Source organism: Artemia franciscana, chromosome 2, assembly GCF_032884065.1.
Source record: "Artemia franciscana chromosome 2, ASM3288406v1, whole genome shotgun sequence".
Lineage (NCBI taxonomy): Eukaryota > Metazoa > Arthropoda > Branchiopoda > Anostraca > Artemiidae > Artemia > Artemia franciscana.
This window is the reverse complement of record NC_088864.1, coordinates 25,896,607-25,915,360: the sequence shown is the minus strand read 5'-3', so window position 1 is coordinate 25,915,360 and position 18,754 is coordinate 25,896,607. Positions and strand designations below refer to the sequence as shown.

General features: G+C 35.6%; 1 protein-coding gene across 2 annotated transcripts in view; it reads left to right on the top strand.

Moving 5' to 3' along the window:
• Positions 1-10,658: 10,658 nt before the first annotated feature.
• The window catches only part of LOC136039329 (palmitoleoyl-protein carboxylesterase notum1-like), a 91,513-nt gene continuing 83,417 nt past the window's right edge, over positions 10,659-18,754 (top strand). For both annotated transcript variants that reach the window (XM_065722963.1, XM_065722955.1), the window contains exons 1-2: positions 10,659-10,829; positions 17,924-18,053. In XM_065722963.1, coding sequence (XP_065579035.1) covers positions 10,822-10,829; positions 17,924-18,053 — 138 coding nt within the window. In that variant the 5' untranslated portion in view covers positions 10,659-10,821. The remainder of the gene's footprint in view (positions 10,830-17,923; positions 18,054-18,754) is intronic.

Sequence of the window (18,754 nt, the reverse complement as noted above, 5' to 3'; positions counted from 1 at the left end):
CCCTGTGGGAGGGGTTACAAGTTCAAAACTTTGACCAGTGCTTAAATATAGTAATGGTTATTGGGAAGTGTACAGGCGTTTTCAGGAGGATTTTTTGGTCGGAGGCAGGGGTTGAGAAGAGGGGGATATGCTGGGGGAACTTTCCATCGAGGAATTTGTAATGGGGGAAGAAAATTTCCATGAAGGGAGCGCAGGATTTACTAGCATTACTTAAAAAAACAATGAAAAAATAAATATGAAAAAGTTTTTTTCACGCTGGAAGTAAGCAGCAGCATTAAAACTTAAAAAGAACAGAAATTATTACCCATATGAGGGGCTCACCTCCTCCTAATACCTCGCTCTTTACGCTAAAGTATTTTTAGTAATTTCAACTATTTATTCTGCTGCTTTTGTGATTCAGGGGTCATTCTTAATGAATTGGGACAAAATTTAATCTTTAGTGTAAAGAGCGAGGTACTGACGAGGGGGTGAACCCCTCATATATGTAATAAAAACATGAGATTGCAAAAGTGCGTTACGTAAGCTAATTTATAAATTACGTTTATCTTTTACTAATAAAAACATTCGTAAAAATTAAAAGTTGTAGTTGCCTTTTTAAGTAACCAAAAAATCGCAGGGCAACTAGGCTTCCTCCCCCGCTCTTTTTTTCTCAAAATCATTCGATCAAAACTATAAGAAACCCATTTAGCCAAAAAAAAACTTGCAAATTTCGTGTTAATTATTCCTCTGCGGAGAGCCAAAATCAAAACACGCATTGATTCAAAAACGTTCAGAAATTAAATAAAAAAAACAAGTTTTTTTAGCTGAAAGTAAGGAGCGACATTAAAACTTAAAACGAACAGAATTTACTTCGTATATGAAAAGGGCTGCTTCCTCATCAACGCCCCTCTCTTTACGCTATAATTTTTTACTGTTTTAAAAAGCAGAGTTGAGAGAAAGAGTCAAACTTTAACGTAAAGAGCGGGGCGTTGACGAGGAAGCAGCCCCTTTCATATACGAAGTAATTTCTGTTCGTTTTAAGTTTTAATGTCGCTCCTTACTTTCAGCTAAAAAAAAACTTGTACTGACGAGGGGGCGAACCCCCTCATAGATGTAATGAAAACATGAGAATACAAAAGTTCTTTACGTAAGCTAATTTATAAGTTACGTATATCTTTTACTTATAAAAAGATTCGTAAAAAATTAAAAGTATCTAGTTGCCTTTTTAATTAACCGAAAATCGGAGGGCAACTAGGCTTCTTCTCCCGCTCTTTTTTTCTCTAAATCATTCGATCAAAATTATGAGAAAGCCATTTAGCCAAAAAAATAAATATACAGATTTCGTTTTAATTATTCCTCTGCGGAGAGCCAAAATGAAAACATGCATTGATTCAAAAACGTTCAGAAATTAAATAAAAAAAATAAGTTTTTTAAATGAAAGTAAGGAGCGACATTAAAACTTAAAACGAACAGAAATTACTCCGTATATGAAAGGGGCTTTTCCTTCTCAACGCCCCGCTCTTTACGCTAAAGTTTTTTACTGTTTTAAAATGTAGAGTTAAGAGAAAGAGTCAAACTTTAGCGTAAAGAGCGGGGCCTTGAAAAGGAAAAGCGCCTTTCATATACGGAGTAATTTCTGTTCGTTTTAAGTTTTAATGTCGCTCCTTACTTTCATTTAAAAAACTTGTTTTTTTTATTTAATTACTAAAGAGAACAGCGAAGGCTGTGGGAGAACACGAAATCAAATATTGAAGTAAAAATCTTCTAGACTTAGATCATCTAAAATTTTAGGAAAATATATGAAATTCTAGAAATTTTGATGTTTCAGGGTCAAGATTAAGTTTGAAAATTAATATTAAGAAGACTAAGTTGCTAAGACTGGAATAAAGAAAAGGTGTAGACAGGGGCAGATCAAGGAATTTCTTAAGGGGGGACGCATAATAAGTTGCTTCGATAAACTTTACGAACAAAGAAATACCCGCAATTAAAAATGAACCTCGACAATTATGTGTTGTAGGTAGGTTGTGGAAATGGTCGTAAATTGAATCTAAAATCTAGTGAGGGTTGAATAATAGATCTATTGAAATTAAAATGACATGAAAATATTAATATAAGACACAGTAAGCTATAACAAGAGCTAAGAGCTCATATGACACTTGTGACGAGGCCAGAAAAGCTAAGAGCCAAGAGCTCATATGGTATGAGCTCTAACAAAGTTATAAGAATCAATAGATTGATTTAAAAGGATAATCAAAGGCTTAATGCCGGTCGGCATTTAAAATAAGAGCTCTGAGTCACGATGTCCTTCTAAATATCAAGATTCAATAGGATCCGATCACCCACTCGTAAGGTATAAATACCTCATTTTTTCAAATTTTTCCTCTCCCTTTAGCCCCTCAGATGGTCGAACCTGGGAAAACGACCTTATAAAGTCAATTTGTGCAGCTCCCTGACACACCTACCAATTTTCATCGTCCTAGCACGTCCAGAAACACCAAACTCGCCAAAGTACTGAACCCCTCCCCCCAAATCCTCCAAAGAGAGCGAATCCAGTACAGTTACTTCAACCACGTATCTACGACATTTGCTTATTCTATCCACCAAGCTTCATCCCAATTCCTCCACTCTAAGCGTTTTCCAAGATTTCTGATTTCTCCCTCCAACTCCCCCCATGTCAACAGATCTGATCGGGATTTGAAATAAGAGCCCTGAGACACAAATTCCTTCTAAATATCAAATTTCATTAAGATCCGGTCACCCGTTCTTAAGTTAAAAATACCTCAATTTTTCTAATTTTTCCAAATTAACACCCCCCAGCTCCTCCAAAGAGAACGGATCCGTTTCAATTATGTCAATAACGAATCTGGAGCTTGTGCTTATTCTTCCCATCAAGTTTTATCCCGATCTCTCCACTCTAAGCGTTTTCCAAGATTTCTGTTTCCCTCCTCCAGTCCCCTATGTCCCAGGTTCCAATTCGAGTCAAAGATAGAGCATCTGAGACATAAGATCCTTCTATATATCAAGTTTCATTAAGATCCGATCACCTATTCGTAAGATAAAAATACCCCAATTTTTCACGTTTTCCAAGAATTCCGGTTTTCCCCTCCAACTCCCCCCCCCCAATGTTACAGGATCTGGTCGGAATTTAACATAAGAGCTTTAAAGCACAAGATCCTTCTAAATATCAAATGTCATCAAGATCTGATTACCCGTTCGTAACTTACAAATACCTCATTTTTCCGAATTAAATCCCCCCCCCCCCGACTCCACCAATGAGACCTGATCCGGTTCGATTATTTCAGTCACGTATCTTCGACTTGTTTATATTCTTCCCATCCAGTTTCATCATGATCCCTCCGCTTTAAGTATTTTCTAAGATTTCCGGTCCCCCCCCCCAATGACGCTGGACCTGGCTGAAATTTAAAATAAGAGATCTGAGTTACGAGGTCCTTCTAAATATGAAGTTTCATGAAGATCCGATCACTCTTTCATAAGTTAAAAGTACGTCATTTTTTCTAATTTTTCAGCATTAACCCTCCCCCTCCCAATTCCCCCAGATAGAGCGGATCCGTTCCAATTATGTCAATCACGTATCTAAGACTTCTGCTTATTTTTCCCAACAAGTTTCATCCCGATCCCTCCACTTTTAAGCGTTTTCCATGATTTTAGGCTCCCTCCCCAAACTCCCCAAATGTCACCAGATCCGTTCGGGATTTAAAACAAGAGCTTTGAGATACGATATCCTTCTAAATATCAAATTCCATTAAGATCCGATCATCCACTCGTAGGTTAAAAACACCTCATTTTTTTTCAGAATTAACCCTCCCCCCCAACTACCCCAAAGAGAGCGGATTTGTTCCGGTTATGTCAATCATGTATCTAGTGCTTGTGCTTATTTTTTCCATCAAGTTTCATCCCGATCCATCCACTTTAAGTGTTTTCCAAGATTTTAGGTTTCCCCCTCCCAACTCCCCCCAATGTCACCAGATCCGGTCGGGATTTAAATCAAGAGCTTTGAAACATGATATCCTTCCAAACATCAAATTTCATTAAGATCTGATCAACCGTTCGTAAGTTAAAAATGCTTCATTTTTTTCTGCTTTTCCGAATTAAACGGCCCACTACTGCCCTCCCCCCAGATTGTCAAGTCGGGAAAATAACTATTTTTAATTTAATCTGGTTCGGTCCCTGATGCGTATGCCAAATTTCATCGTCCTAGCTTACCTGGAAGTGCCTGAAGTAGCAAAACCGGGACCGACCGACAGACAGACAGACAGAATTTGCGATTGCTGTATGTCACTTGGTTAAAACCAAGTGCCATAAAAACCACCCCGCTATAAAAAAAAATAAAAAGCTATAAAAAAAATATTATATTTAATATTTTCTACATAATTTTTTGCCTTTGTACTTCTGACCACTATAGCCAAGGAGATAAGCTTTCTATTGTAAAAAAAAAAGAAAAAAAAAGATCTCGAGCCATCTTTTGGGGTCCTGCACTCTTTATGATAATTTTTATAGGTCAAATCATTTAGTATGTTACCTAACTTTTTGGCATTGCTTAGTAACTATGATAGTAATGAAGAGTGGGAAATGTGGGTAAAGACACAACTTTTATATTCGTAAAAGGTATATTAAACAATAAATACTAGTTCTTTTAGGGGTGTTACAAGAAAAACAGAACGAAGAGATAGAAATGCATAGCACACATTTCAAACGAGGGTTTTAACCATAGGCAATAAAGCATTAACTAATCACTGCTTCTTTTTAAAAACAGTGTTTTAATAAATAGTGTCAACTTTGACAAAATCTCAAATATTTACTAATCAAAATTTTACTTTTCATAAAAACTTAGCGTACATTTCTGCTTTTTGAAGTTCACGATATTTCGCCTAAATTACAGAATCCACAATTTTATAAGAAAAAGTATATTTCTCTATTTCCACTCCCACCATATCTATTTATTACACAGTCGATGTCTACCTCAATCAGGGCTTCCACTTTTCGGTTTAAATTTTCCTTTTTTTATATCAATTTTCCCTAAAATTCCTTGTCTTTAGGTCTGATTTCTCCCTATTTTTATCCCTAAAAAAAGAGATATTTTGCCTTAGATTTCCATACAATCTACACGAAAAACGTACCGTAGAATCAAAGTATTATTTTTTACTTCAGATAATGATATACATAAAATGTTTTACACTATCGAGAACACATAAAAAGGTTCAAGTAATTGTTATCTCTAGCACTTCGTCGCACGTAGCGTTTGCTTTCGTCTTGAAGCCAGCAACAGCTTTCGGTATGCTGACAGTTGATGAAGTTTTATCGTCGTTTTTCAACCATTAACTGAATCGAATAAGTGAGACTAGTGCGACGTTCTCGAAACTATTTCGATTGTCTGTTTTGATTAATTTCAGGATACTAAACAAACGCTCAGCTGGTACAGTACTAAAGGGTAACGAAAAGATCAGTGATATGCACTTCCGCAATTCTGGGTACTGGGTTTCACCACTGCGAGTCTTCAGACTAAGTGTCTTCATCCAGTACTGCTCAACATACAGGTCTTCAACATGAGTATCTCCCAAATGAAGCTCAGTGACATCGGTCATTGCCTGAGATCTCCATTCTACGTCCGTTTTTTGGACGCAACATTTTTCTGTTAGAACAGGAAATCTCGCGAATGGTAGCCAAATTTCTTGCATTCCTTGGTTCAACCAATGCCAAAATGTCATAAATTTTGTCTTCAAACTTGAAACGGACTTGAATTGGCTTGATTAGGACTATACAATAGTTTCGACAAGACTGGTAAAAGAGATCAATATTATCACTTGGCTCTTTAGCATCTACGAGTTCTTGCATTGAATCGGTTGCAGCTACTCCCACATATGTCTGGTTTAAAGGCAGGTACTCACCTGAAAGGATTCATTCGGTAAACAAACCAACACTGCAAATATAGTCTAGTTCCATGAAATTAGACGCAACATCATTCATAAGTTTGCTGACACTTGCCTTTAGGGAATGAAGAAGTGGAAGCTCAGATTGAAAAACTGTATTGAATTCATTAGAGAGGACAAGAGAGTAGTCCATAAATTCAAGGTATGGCCTTGTCAACTTGCTTTGTAATTTTGACAAGATAAGGTCATTGGTTGTAGTTTGGTCGTCAAATGTGGTTTCTATGAAATAATGACTAGAAGCAACCCTGTGCTCAATAAGCCTCTTTATGCAGGCCTGAAGGGACAACCGACTTTTCTGTCCTGGTGTAAGAATTGGGAGTGCTTTACATCAAATGGACTTCTGAAATTCGGCATACTTATCTCGCCTGGAAGCACTCCTGGAAAAGTGTACACAGATATTTCATGCCAAGTCTTCTAGTGTCTTGGGAAGCGACAAGCATGCATGGGATGAACATAAGTGAATAAGATGGCACGAGCATTTCACATTCAAGATATGAGGCACCATAAATTTCATTAGCGTTGAAGCAGATTTATTGGCTCCAAACATGACGTTAGTAGTATCTGCACAAAATCTAACAATATTTTACCAGTGAACGAGCTTTTTTCAATGACTTGTTTGATGCAGGTAGTCAGACCCTCAGCTGATCCATCACTACACTTAACCATGTCCAATACTTCAACATGAAGTTTTAGATCTTTCTCACTAAAAAATATTACAATGATGAATTTTTCAACCTTTTGTTTGAAAAAATCAAACTTCCACTGCAAAATCCTTACTCTACCCCAGATTTCCCTGAAAATCCTTACTTTACCCCAGATTTCCCTTTGTCCCTATATTCAAAATAAATATCCCTAAAAGAAGTGATTTCTTCCTAAAATAGGGTAATCTCCCTAAAAGTGGAAGCCCTTACCTCAATATTTCAGTTAACTTTTGTAATGGCCAGTCCTGTCAGTTTAGAGCTTTTTGTTAGTATTTCCTCTTCTATTCATCCTAAAATATTCGAATAAAGACCAAAATCGTCAGAAAAATAGGAACTCTAATAAAGATGCATGTAGATATGTGCTTCAAACTAAATATATGAGTTGAAATACTCCTTAAAAAATAATTAATCATTTGTTTGTTATCTTTGTACTTGATAGGTATAGATTGGTGATTTAAATTCTCAGGGTTTTGAGCTGTGGAGATTTCTAATTATTATCTTTTTAATCTTGATATTTTCAGATATTCTATTCAAATGTTTAAATCTTGATATGTCTGTTGAGCACAAAAATAAATATTTGAAATTTGACTCAGATTTTGATTTAAGTAAGAGAATTTTCCTGTAAAAATTTTGATTTATAAACAACTAATGTGGAAATATGATTGGATGACATGTATCTAAAATAAGCATAAAAATTCTCAGTGGCTGTATATAGTATTTTAGACAATTTTATGGACAAATATATGCATCCCCTATACAAAAACATTACTATATTTTGTGACTGGCTGGTATTGAGAAGGCAAGAAATTTTGAAGTAATATTGCAGTTGCATTCTCTTTCCGTGATTAACTCAAGCTGTGTGAATTCCCCCTTTTTATCATATTTTATTTTATTTTAAATGTCTGAAAAAATCAATGCTATTCCACTGATTCAAACTGAGAATTCAGAGACCTATCTATACCAGCTAGATAACAAAAATAAACATATAATTATTTGCCTTCTTCTATAAACAATTTTTGGAAAATCTATTCTTCTTAAATGATTACTTCAACCTTTGAAGGAGTATTTTGCCTCATATACTTAGTTTCAAATATATACTTATGCAAACCTTTATTAAAGTTTAAAGAGTGTGGCCTTTATTCTAAGGTTTTAGGATGAACAGAGGTGATTGGTCCTATAAGTAGAGCTTTAATTAGATGAAAATATGCAGTAAAGTGGCCACCATTTGCTCACCAAAATCCAAACCTAAAACTAATAATTTTTGCACTTCTCATACATTTATTTTCTATTATACAAATCCCCTAAAAACACCACCCTGTAAAAACCACCCTGCTTTGCAAAAAAGGCAAATCCAAAAAACCAAAACAGACAAACAAAAAAAGTAATGATTACAATTTCTTTGCCTCGGTGCAATAGCAAGACTCGAACACAAATTTTTGACAGTAAATAGAATTAAATATTTTGCTTTCTAGCCCCGTTGCGGCAGCACAATCCTGAAATATCCTTTCGGCAGAGCAAGGGGACCCAACCACAAATCCACCACTACGTTAGGGGGGCACGTTCCTCTTGCCCCCTGGATTCGCCACTGGGTAGAGAGGTGATGTTGAATAACGAGAAGATGGATAGCTTCACTTACCTGGGTAGTTTTATCATCAAATACGGTGGTTACGGTGAAGAGGTTTAAAAGTAGAATAGTCAAGGTGCAGTGTGTTACTTCGCTTAACACAAGTTGTGTTACTAAACTTAAAAATAGTTTAGGAGAATAGAAAGGGAAGTTTGCCAACCAAGATTAGAACATTGGAAACCACAGTTTTGACAGCGGTCAACTGTAGTTGTGTAGCGTGCGGACTCTGAAAGTCCGAAGAGGATTTGCTAGATGTTCCCTAGATAAATTGTCTGCGGATGGCTTTGGGTACCAGCCTGACTGGCCGTGTTTCAAACGGTAACCTGTACGAAAAATATTGTACAATCCTGCTTTCTAGGGTTGTAATGAAAGAAAAGTTGATATGGGTTGGACACGTTTTATAGATGAAGGGTGACAGATATCCAAAAACCGTCCTTGTTGGCCAACCATCTAGGGCCAAATAAAAAGCAGGTCGTCCCCGAATGGTGTGGGAAGATGTTGCAAGGAAGGATTTAAGGGAAATCGAAACCTCTTGGGAGGGTCTAAAGAGGAAGGATTTTAATAGATTGGGATGAATGAGGAGTATGCGCAGATATATTGGCTTCAGGCGGCTTGGTTCTGTAATGAGAGTTAGTAGTAGTAGTAGTAGTAGTAGTAGTAGTAGTTCAAATGCTTTGATAGGCAATCGGTAACAATATAACCAACGGGCTATATTCGTGGGATTCCAAATTGATTTCAACAACATAGTCGTGTTAATTTTGTTCAAATTTAGTTGCCATTTCACCCTATATTTTCATGTTAAAAAAGTTTTTCAGATTTAACATTTTAATTCCATGTTCACTTGAGAGGTCAAAACATGGTATGCATTGATGTTTTACGACTAGCTAGGTGCATTAGCTTATGATAAATCCGCTTCGGTTAGAAAAATACAGTTTTTTAACAGTTTATATCTTCCCTTCTTCTCAACTAAACATCATAATACGAAACTCTATCACGTTCATAACATTAACACTTAAGGGATATTCAGCAGGGCTTTTCATTTTATTGCGAACTCTCCACTCTCCCTTCAGGTAGCGTAATTTGATATGGGGAAGGGTACAACTGCCCCCAAACCACAGTTTGCCCCCCACCGTGGCTGAGATTTAGCGTCTTCAAAAATCTTGAGAATACTACTATAGGCCCACATAATTGAAGCATCCATAGAAAAAGATCGGTTTTCTTTAGTATAACTTTGCCTTTATGGTCAAGGCCGTATCCGTGGGAGAGGGAGGTGACCCCCCTCCCCAAAATGGTTTTCCGACTCGTAAAAACGTAAAAAAAGCTAAATATAAACAAATTTTTGATGCGTCTTTAAGGCTTTTTGTAGCCTCCCTCCCGAAAAAATCCTTTTGTAACCCACTTCCCCTTCGGAAAAAATCCAGATTATGGCTCTGATTATGGTATTATATGTGACGTTTTTCATTTTCACTGTCATGTTTACTTGACTTAGGAAAATCGGTTCCAACTTTGCCTCCCTCCCCTTCAGGATTTTAACAAATAGTCGCCACTAACCTTATCATAGCTCAAAGACAAACAATTTAATGATTTTGTTTGCGTTCTCTTTTGTACTTTCTTTTATTAACAGTTGGGTAATATGGCGATTCAAAAAAAAAAAAAAAAAATACAAACTTGTTCTTTAGGATATTTGTGTATGAAAGCATTAATAGAGGGGGGTGCTGGGATATAATCAAACTGGAAGGACCTCTGAAAATCCCCCTTTGATAGAGGTTCTATTTACAGTGTTTAGTTCAGAAGAATTCAGAAGCTATAGGCCTACTGTTAACTGTGTTACCTTTAGTTTTGTTTCTTTTTTATGGTAAGAGCAATCGCAAAATTCCGAGAGAATTAAAAATAACTTGTTTCAGTAGAACTTAGTAATATAAACAACGAGCGTCTTTACTGTGCAGCTGTGAAGAACGCAGCTTTTGAAAGCTTCTATAGATGTTTTTACATCATTTTCATTGCCTGCCATTTCAACATTCATTACCTTTCCTAGCAGGTGATATGTGTATTTTTTTTAATAAAATTTATTTTGTGTTTATCTTTGTCTCTATTACCCAGGGTACACAGTACAAAAACAAAATTGTGATTCTACTGTTAAATAAATGTGGAATTCTGTATTTGTTTTTCCTTTCTTGCAAAAGCGACTTAGGAACATTCTACAATTATTGCTAACATTTTTTAGCATTCAGTTCAAAATAATCTTTAATTACCAGCTTAAGTATAACGTAGGTAAGAGAAAGAGTAGGAATTCCCTGGTTTAAGCACCTTTGTTAATTAGCATGGGGCGATGGTTTAGCGCGCGCAAGGTGATTTGCCGCGGGTTCTGCTTTGAGCTTGCCGCTTTCAATCAGTAAGGAAGAAGTCGTTTGAATCTCAGTAAATGACTGAAGAGTGTATGTGTCTAGTTACACTGTGGCTCAAGAGGGAAAAGATATAAAGGCTAACTCAACATGCCTTATAGGCAGTGTTTTTTCTGAATCTTAGTGGGAACCTTGGTTTGTTCTGCGATGTTCGTAAAGAAGCAGTAATGAAAATGTAAGGTTCTTATTACCTCTTCTATTAAAAGTCTCCATCGTCGGAGTCCATGTTAAACAAACAATAAAGCTAGCCTTTCTTTAAGGATGCTCCCAAGGGTTGTGTTCAATGCCACTTCTACTGCTGTACTCAGTAAAAACTTTTCTGGTGGGGGAATAGTTTCCATTTTAAAGGGGAAATATATCTATAAAGAAAATGTTGAAATTCTGGAAATTTTACAGTATATAAGAGTATAATTTTTTTAAAGCGAAGAAATTTGGTGGTTCCTCTATCTCGCTAACCCTTCATTCCTTTGCCCGATTCTACTTTAATTTTGTGGATGAATTAGTATATAGACTATTTTAATATAAGTGTCAAATATGTATCTGTTTGCTTATTTTTAGACGTTGTACTCAAAGGCTGGTTTTATACATAATCGAAAGGATTGACCTGGTTTTCCTGTTTAAAGTTTTATGAAGGCTGGATTTTAATGGGGATTTTCCAAAGTTCGAGACCGTTGTCCCTAGAGCAAAGTGTCGACTTTGGTAATACTAGCCAACTTTGTTCAAAATAAAACACTACAACCGGAATATTTTCATTTCAGACTTTTATTTAGCAACATTAGCCTCAAAATTATTATTAAAAATCACGGTAAATCAACGGCCTCAAAAATCCTCAGTTACGAGGCTCGGTGAAAATCAAACGCTATTATGAATTATTCGCTCAATGCATTTTGATTTGTTTCATTACCAGGTTTAGATTTGTGATGAACAAATTCAGCAGCCGTGATATCAGCTTCGACGGATATCAAACATCATTTGTAAAATATGTTCGTAGTATATTTATCTTGGAGAGCCATAAGATTTTAATTATTATCATTTAGACATGTAGGATCATTCCTTGAAGGAGCTTTGGGAATTATGGGTCGAAAGAGGTAAAATATGTCTTTAAGCGCGGGGTCAGGAATGTTGGAGTTTACACAGGCCCTATTTTGAGCTCTCTCGACTCTGATATCAGCAAGGCTTAGGAGGTTCACGTTCAACTAAATTATGTACATAAAGTATCCGTTTTAAACGAACTTGTTGCATAAGCATTACCGGTGATAAACATCGATTGCTGCTATTTCCATAATGTAATACGTAATGGGTCGTTTATAATGTAATAATCGAAGGGTGGTATTCGTTTATTATGGAAAGAATATCATGCATTACCGATTCAACGCTTCTTTATTTTCCTCTATGCTAGGTTATCCACAGAGGTGTGGAGGCAATGATCATCGAGTTTGATATGGGATCATAAATTCTGAATATACGGGAAAATTGTAACTGTTTTGAATATTTGAAAATAATTCTTTACTGTCCAAAAAACACTAAAAGAATATTGTGGTTAATTCGTCCCCTACTCTAATTACACGAACGCTTTCGACACATTCTTTAAATTTAATATTTGAACATCATTGTAGAAATGAAATGTTGAATGTATTTGCGTATAATCATCATTCATGGGTATGAAGTTTTTCCAGGGACGGTAAAGGTTTTCAAAGAAATTTGTATTCTTGGTTACCCACTGGAGGCCTGCCCTTTACTATTGGCATTTTTTTAAGATGCAGACGCAATTTTCTGCTGAAATCCAATAATGAACATTTCTCCACGCAAAGGGGGGGGGGGCTCCAAATATTTCCGCCCTTGTAGGAAAAACAAAAGAATCATAGCACATATTGTTCTTTTTTTGTGATTTTGACCCACACCCAGGGTCGTATCCAGTTTTTTTTTCAAGGGGTGTTTTACAAATGATTTTTATAGGGGGTGGGGTTACAAAAAAAGTTTTAAAAACGAATAAAAATGTTTTTATAGCTATACACTGATGTACAATGAAGGACAGTGCCAGAGTTTCATTTTTTTACAAGGAGGGGTGGGTTAATATTGAAAAGTCTTCAAGTGCCTATATGTGGTCAAAAAAGACAATTTATATTTTTTTGAGGTATGCTGAGATTCCCCAAATTTGTCTTCTACTAATGACACTAATTTTAAAGTCACCACACAGCTCTGATTAGCATATATCCCAGTTATTGAGGTTATGCTGCCGCTTGGTGACATACTGTGTCCTTTTGCGGTCAAAGTAAAATGAACGTTTATGACAGTATATGATTGTAGAATAGACTACTGAATTCAATAGTCTCTTCAGAAGAAGGGGGTTAGGGGCTATTCCCCAAGGTTAGCTTTAAGTTGAGATAGGAGATTTACTAGTGATCATTTTCCAAATTATTCGATTGCCTTGTTCATTTATTCTCTCATACATCAGCTTTCTAAAAATATAGACAGTTGCTAGTTAGCTCTTGAACTTTCGGTATGTTATAGTCCCCCCCTGAACCAAAATCCCCAGATCCTATCCTATATGTCATTGTGTACAGGCCTGATACATATTTAGAATTCAGTATAAGGGGGGAGGGGTTTCTAAAAGATACCGAAAGTTCAAAATCTAAGTAGTACTATCTATTATTGTTATTGTCTCCATCTCTATGAGTATCCGTTTTTAATTTTCTTACTAAGCTTATTTATTACTATGCTACTAAAAATGGGCTGGCTTAATCTAAATGAAGAGCTCCATTAATGAAATCTGCTAAACCCTATATCAGATAAAAAATTACACAAAAACCGTTAATGCCGCTAAAATACTCGTTAAATGCAGAAAAAACATCATTTATTGGAGATACACCAAACAGTAACGCTCCATTGCTGGTTCCGCTGCAAAGGTAATCATGACCAAGAAAAGAGACACACAATTCGTTTGTTCTTGCATCAATAAAACCATCAAATGCATAACCCTCTTTATCTCCCTCCACACAATAAAAAAAATTACCAGAAGACTTTCTTTAGGATTATTTGGGGAAAGAAATACTAAAATGTATAAATGTCCTGATACTTGCCTTTCACAAAACAACTAAGGGAGGTAGCGAAACCCTCTCCTCCCAATGAAAAACTCCAGCACTAGCATTCCCCTCCCTGAAATTGCAACATAGAAACCATTACCATGACCACGGAGTTATCAAGGGAATGATAACTCCTGAATAATTGTGTTAAATAGATCAAACACCTCATGATAACAAACTGTAAGTAAGGAATAAGTCGGCTTAATAGCAACCGATCAAACGGGTTGGCTTATTACGCTGATTCTAATTCTTTAAGTTTAATATTACCCATCAAAAGCTACGAGACTGAGAAATGTTTTCCTGATTTCCGGAAAAGGGGGGAAGCCATAAAAAAGTCAAGCAATCCTAATGAAAATCACACCGTCATATTCAGCATATCAGAGAACCATATTCCAGAAGTTCCAAGCTCCTTTTACAAAAAGTGAGTTTTTGTATTTTTCACCCGAAGAAAGATTACGGATGCGTGTTTATTTATTTTTCGATTTTTTTTTCCCAGGGTTGATCGTATCGAACCACTTGTCCTAGAAGATTTATTCAAACATAAATTAACAGTTCTAGAGCCATTTTAGGTGACCAAAAAGATTGGAAGGCAACAAGCCCCTTTCCCATCCGATAATTTCTTTAAATATTTGTTTTGTTCAGTAGAGTTGAAAGATCCAATAACTATGCCTCTGTGGATGATACGACCCCCCACAGCCCCTAGGGAAAGGGTCACGACATTTATACAGGGTATTTATTATTTGTAAATATACAGAAATTTTCCAAGGGGGGAGATATCCTGTGGGTGAAGGAGATTTGCAGAGGTGGTTTTTCACAGAGGGGAAGAGGTCCATTAAAATAAGATCAGCAGAAGGTAATCTGTATATATAGGGGTTGGTCCCTCCTCAGTACCTCGTTATTTACGCTGAAGTTGGAATTGTGTCCTAATTTTCTAAGAACGAGTATTGAAACACAAGGGACGTCGATTTGGAAAATTAAGTTTTTTCAAAGCACTAAAAAACTTTAGTGTTTTTAAGTTTTAATTTTCTTCCTTATTTTCAGTTGAAGAAACTTGATTTTTTTTTTAAAACTTAATCTTAAAAGCGTAGACCCTTGAATGACGTATAATATAAAACAAAGATTTCCAAAAAATTGATAAATGTTTATTTACGGAATTTTACTACCGAATTCCGAGTTCCTAGAAATCATTTTTCTTTTTTAATAGGTACTTCTGGGATTTGAATTAAAATTGAATAGTTGTGGGCCTCAAGCCATGGCTAATTGTAGAAAAAGCCAAGACAGATAGTACGATTGAGTGAGAGACAAATTTGGCATTAACCCCCCTTATTAGGATTGTATAAAAATGAAGTGACAAAGAGAAGTGACAGAATAGATGAAAAATATATAATTTGGGCTATATTTACATAAGAGGGGGGGTAAATTATTTGCACAGTGTGAAGCTAGAGAACAACCCTGTCCTAAAATCTTACCCTCCTCCTTGTTGCCCATATATTTTAGAATTAATTTTCTTTTGAATTCACTCCGCCAAAAAAAAACATACCTCCTCTGAGATTATGTTCATGTTTACGTGGTTGGAGGACGAGAAGAAAGAGGGAGGGGGTAATAGAGCTGAATCGTTACTACTCTAGCTCGTTGATTAGACAATTCAAATCATTTGTGGTTCCAACACCAACAAAATATATTGAAACATCGATTGTATTTGAAATGAAGCACAAATAAAACCTAAGAATTTGTTCAATGCTTGTGTATAAGAAATTGAATTACAGAATAGCTAGAAAAGCTTCGTACAGAAAAGTACGAAGATTAATTTGTTTCTGAATCAAAATGCCGAAATTATGCCAAAAATTAAAATTGGACCAGCAAGGTTACCCCACTCCAGAAACTTCTTGGGCAGGGACATGTGCAAGAATTCACTGCAGGTGGGAGCCACAACTTGATGGGAGTATTAAAATCACCACAATAATAAACAGCACGTAATTTATGCGAAAATTAAAGGGCAAAAAAAGAAACCTAATAAGAATAATGCGATTTTTAGAACGGAAAAATATATCCCTACTTAAACGCCTAAGTAGAGTTCACCTCCCTTATAATATAAACAAGCTGAGCTTTTTTTTCGAACTGTTATTACATATATTTGTTTTTTCGTTTTGTTTTTTTTTAATACGAGAACTTGCGCTGCGTGGGAAATTCTATTTAGAGAAGAACTACTTCAAGCATGGATCTACAGATTGGATTTTCAAAAGGGGGTGTAATTGAAGGTATACTAGTTTTCAAAATCTTTTGTACCCCTTAAACTCTTCAAAGGCCTATCCAACAGGTTCATTAGTTCCGGGTGATTTAACAAAGGACACCGCTAAGTACCAACGTGCTACTGTGCAGTGCAAGGGGTTTTACAATCCCTCTAAATTTACCTAACTTTTATCTTTTAAAGTTTCTAGATTTTTTATTAGATATTTTTGTGTGTTTTTTTTTTTTTTTTTTTAATTTGAAGCCAAAAAAAGAAAAGAAAACAAAAGGAAAACCTACTAGTTTCATTTTTTTATTTTTCGTTAATTATACAAATAAGATTGGAAAACACTTACAAAATGTGTACTTTTCTTACTTCAATCGGAATGGGAAATGGGAGGGGGGGGGGAGGGGGGTAAAGCCAAGAAAGAATTAACTATGTTATGTCCATTAGCGTAAAACTTTGATGTTTATATTCTATTTAATTTTTGCACTATGTAATTGAAGGTTGATCACATTTGAGCATGAAACAATGCATAAAGTATATATACAATACTTTTTGCTCTAGATTGAGAGGGGGGGGGGGGGTAATTTAGGAAGACGTTATTACGTAATGTTTGTATAATCAGAAGGTGGATGCTGACACATGATTTTTAGATTATGAAGGGGTGAAAGTTGTTCTTTCTAGCAGGTAAATTTTGTGTCGCGTAGTTTAGCAGATTCACAATTATTTTGGAGTAAATCTAAAAGTCAGTCATAAATAGAAAGCTATTAATTGGTATGAAAGTACTTCAATTTAATTTTTGGCTCATCTGCAATTTGTTTTAATAGAGGTTTAATCCATTTCAGAAAGCCAGACTGTGGAAAAGCCCTTTTTGAAGCAAGTTAGAATTTTAATTTATTAATTTTAGAGAAGAAAGGGAGGGTCTAAACCAAACGCATCTCTGGGTATTTCTAAGGATTTCAAAAGGGAATGATAAGAGGACAGCTGTCAACAGCTACCCTTTTGCACTTTACTGAAAACTAGGCATGCTTGAGTTTTTAGAGATTTAAAATTATGTAGTAAAATATTTTTATTTCTTTATTTTCTCCAGGCTATTTAGTTTTTTGTTTCTAGGGCTTTTTTTATGTGTTTGTTTTGTGTTTTCAGTAAAGCGCTAGTTTTTCAGGATTCTATAAATATAAATAAATATCACTTTCCAGTTTATTTGAAACTATTTTTCAAAAATATTTTGGATAAACTGGAAAGTAGTATTTTTTGTTTGAGTGGTAGTTTTGAGTTTTAACTTCATTTAGACAGAAAACCCAAAATTATAGACGTACTCGGAAAACGGCTTAACTGCGAATATTGAATCTAAGCTATATAGATGCATGTGGTTGGGGGGGGCATACCTTTCCCTATTACAGAAGGCGTTTTAAAAGCACACGAAAGACTATGTTTAATAAAGATTTGTGATTTTACAGCACTCAATTGGTGAAAGTAAATGTCATGCTGGAAAAATTACCCTTATTGAGAAATTAGCTTTATCTTCTTTTTTGGGGGGACGAAATTTCTTGCCGTGTTACTGTCATTAGAGCCTTAAGTTGTCAGTTAAACTTCCTAGCGATTGTCACAGTTTGTATTGTGACTTATCTGCTAGAACTTGCTGTTGCAAGATAAACTTAAAATTTACATTTTTACAAATGCAAAAATAGGTAGATTCATCTTTTGATATCCAATTAAAAACAAAAAAAAAATGCCAAATGAATTCTTTAAGATAATTTGGTGAATAAAAGCTGTTCAAAACGGGACTGACTTAAGAAAAAAAAATCCATTAAGTCCAAATACAAGTTTGCAACATGTCACTAATAAATCAGTATTACGAAACCAATTGGTTTTTGTTTATCATTTAAGATACCATTTAGGTTTTAATACAAACTTTCTCAATCTATGAAACAATGAGAAAACCGTTCTTTTCAGGTTTCTTTTGTGGACGTTAGTTATTTTTATCACAATTGGCGGAATCAAGGGTAGGCCGAATATAAGACGCTTGGAAAATTCGGCCGACAGATTGTTATCGGCGGCAAATGTGAAAAGCTACTATCAGCAGGTATCATCCACGCCTATTGTCTGTCTCTTGTAATGAGGAATAAGGATGAGTGTTATTTTTTCCTAGGCGATAGAAAATTATTTGTTTAGTTTAAAAATGATGACTGCATTACTACGCTGCTTTAGTCAGCGAAATAAATGTTATTTTTTACCCGTTTCAAAACGAAAAAAAAATTGTTGAGTTCGGAGAGTTGTGCACTTCATGAATAATGAGATTAGCGCACGAGGAGGCGTTTTCAAGATCCTAGGGAAAGGGTCTATCTAGAATTTTGCCGTTTTTCGGGGGGGGGGGGGTCAAAAACCTATCAAAATTTGTATGCATGGATTTTTGTTATATTTTTACGAGTCAGACGAGAATCTTTCTGGAGGGAGAGGTTAATCCAGTAACACTCCTCCCCTTGTGAATACGGCCATGTTCTATGACGAATATGGTCTTGTTTAAAGCCTTTCTTCTTACAGTCTTCCAAGCCTTCTAAACCGGGAAGGAGTGGAATTAGTCTCTTGAAAATATAGTGGGGAGGCTTGAACTTTGATATAATATAGGTTTTTACACTCAAATTTGAATCTTTATGTTAGTCTGTTTTGGCCAAACTTAGGATATCAATAATTTCCTAAAGAACCTCACTAGATATCAGAAGTTAAAAAAAACCTCAAATATTTGTAAAATCAGATTATTAAGCAAACTGATAAGCACATCCCTTT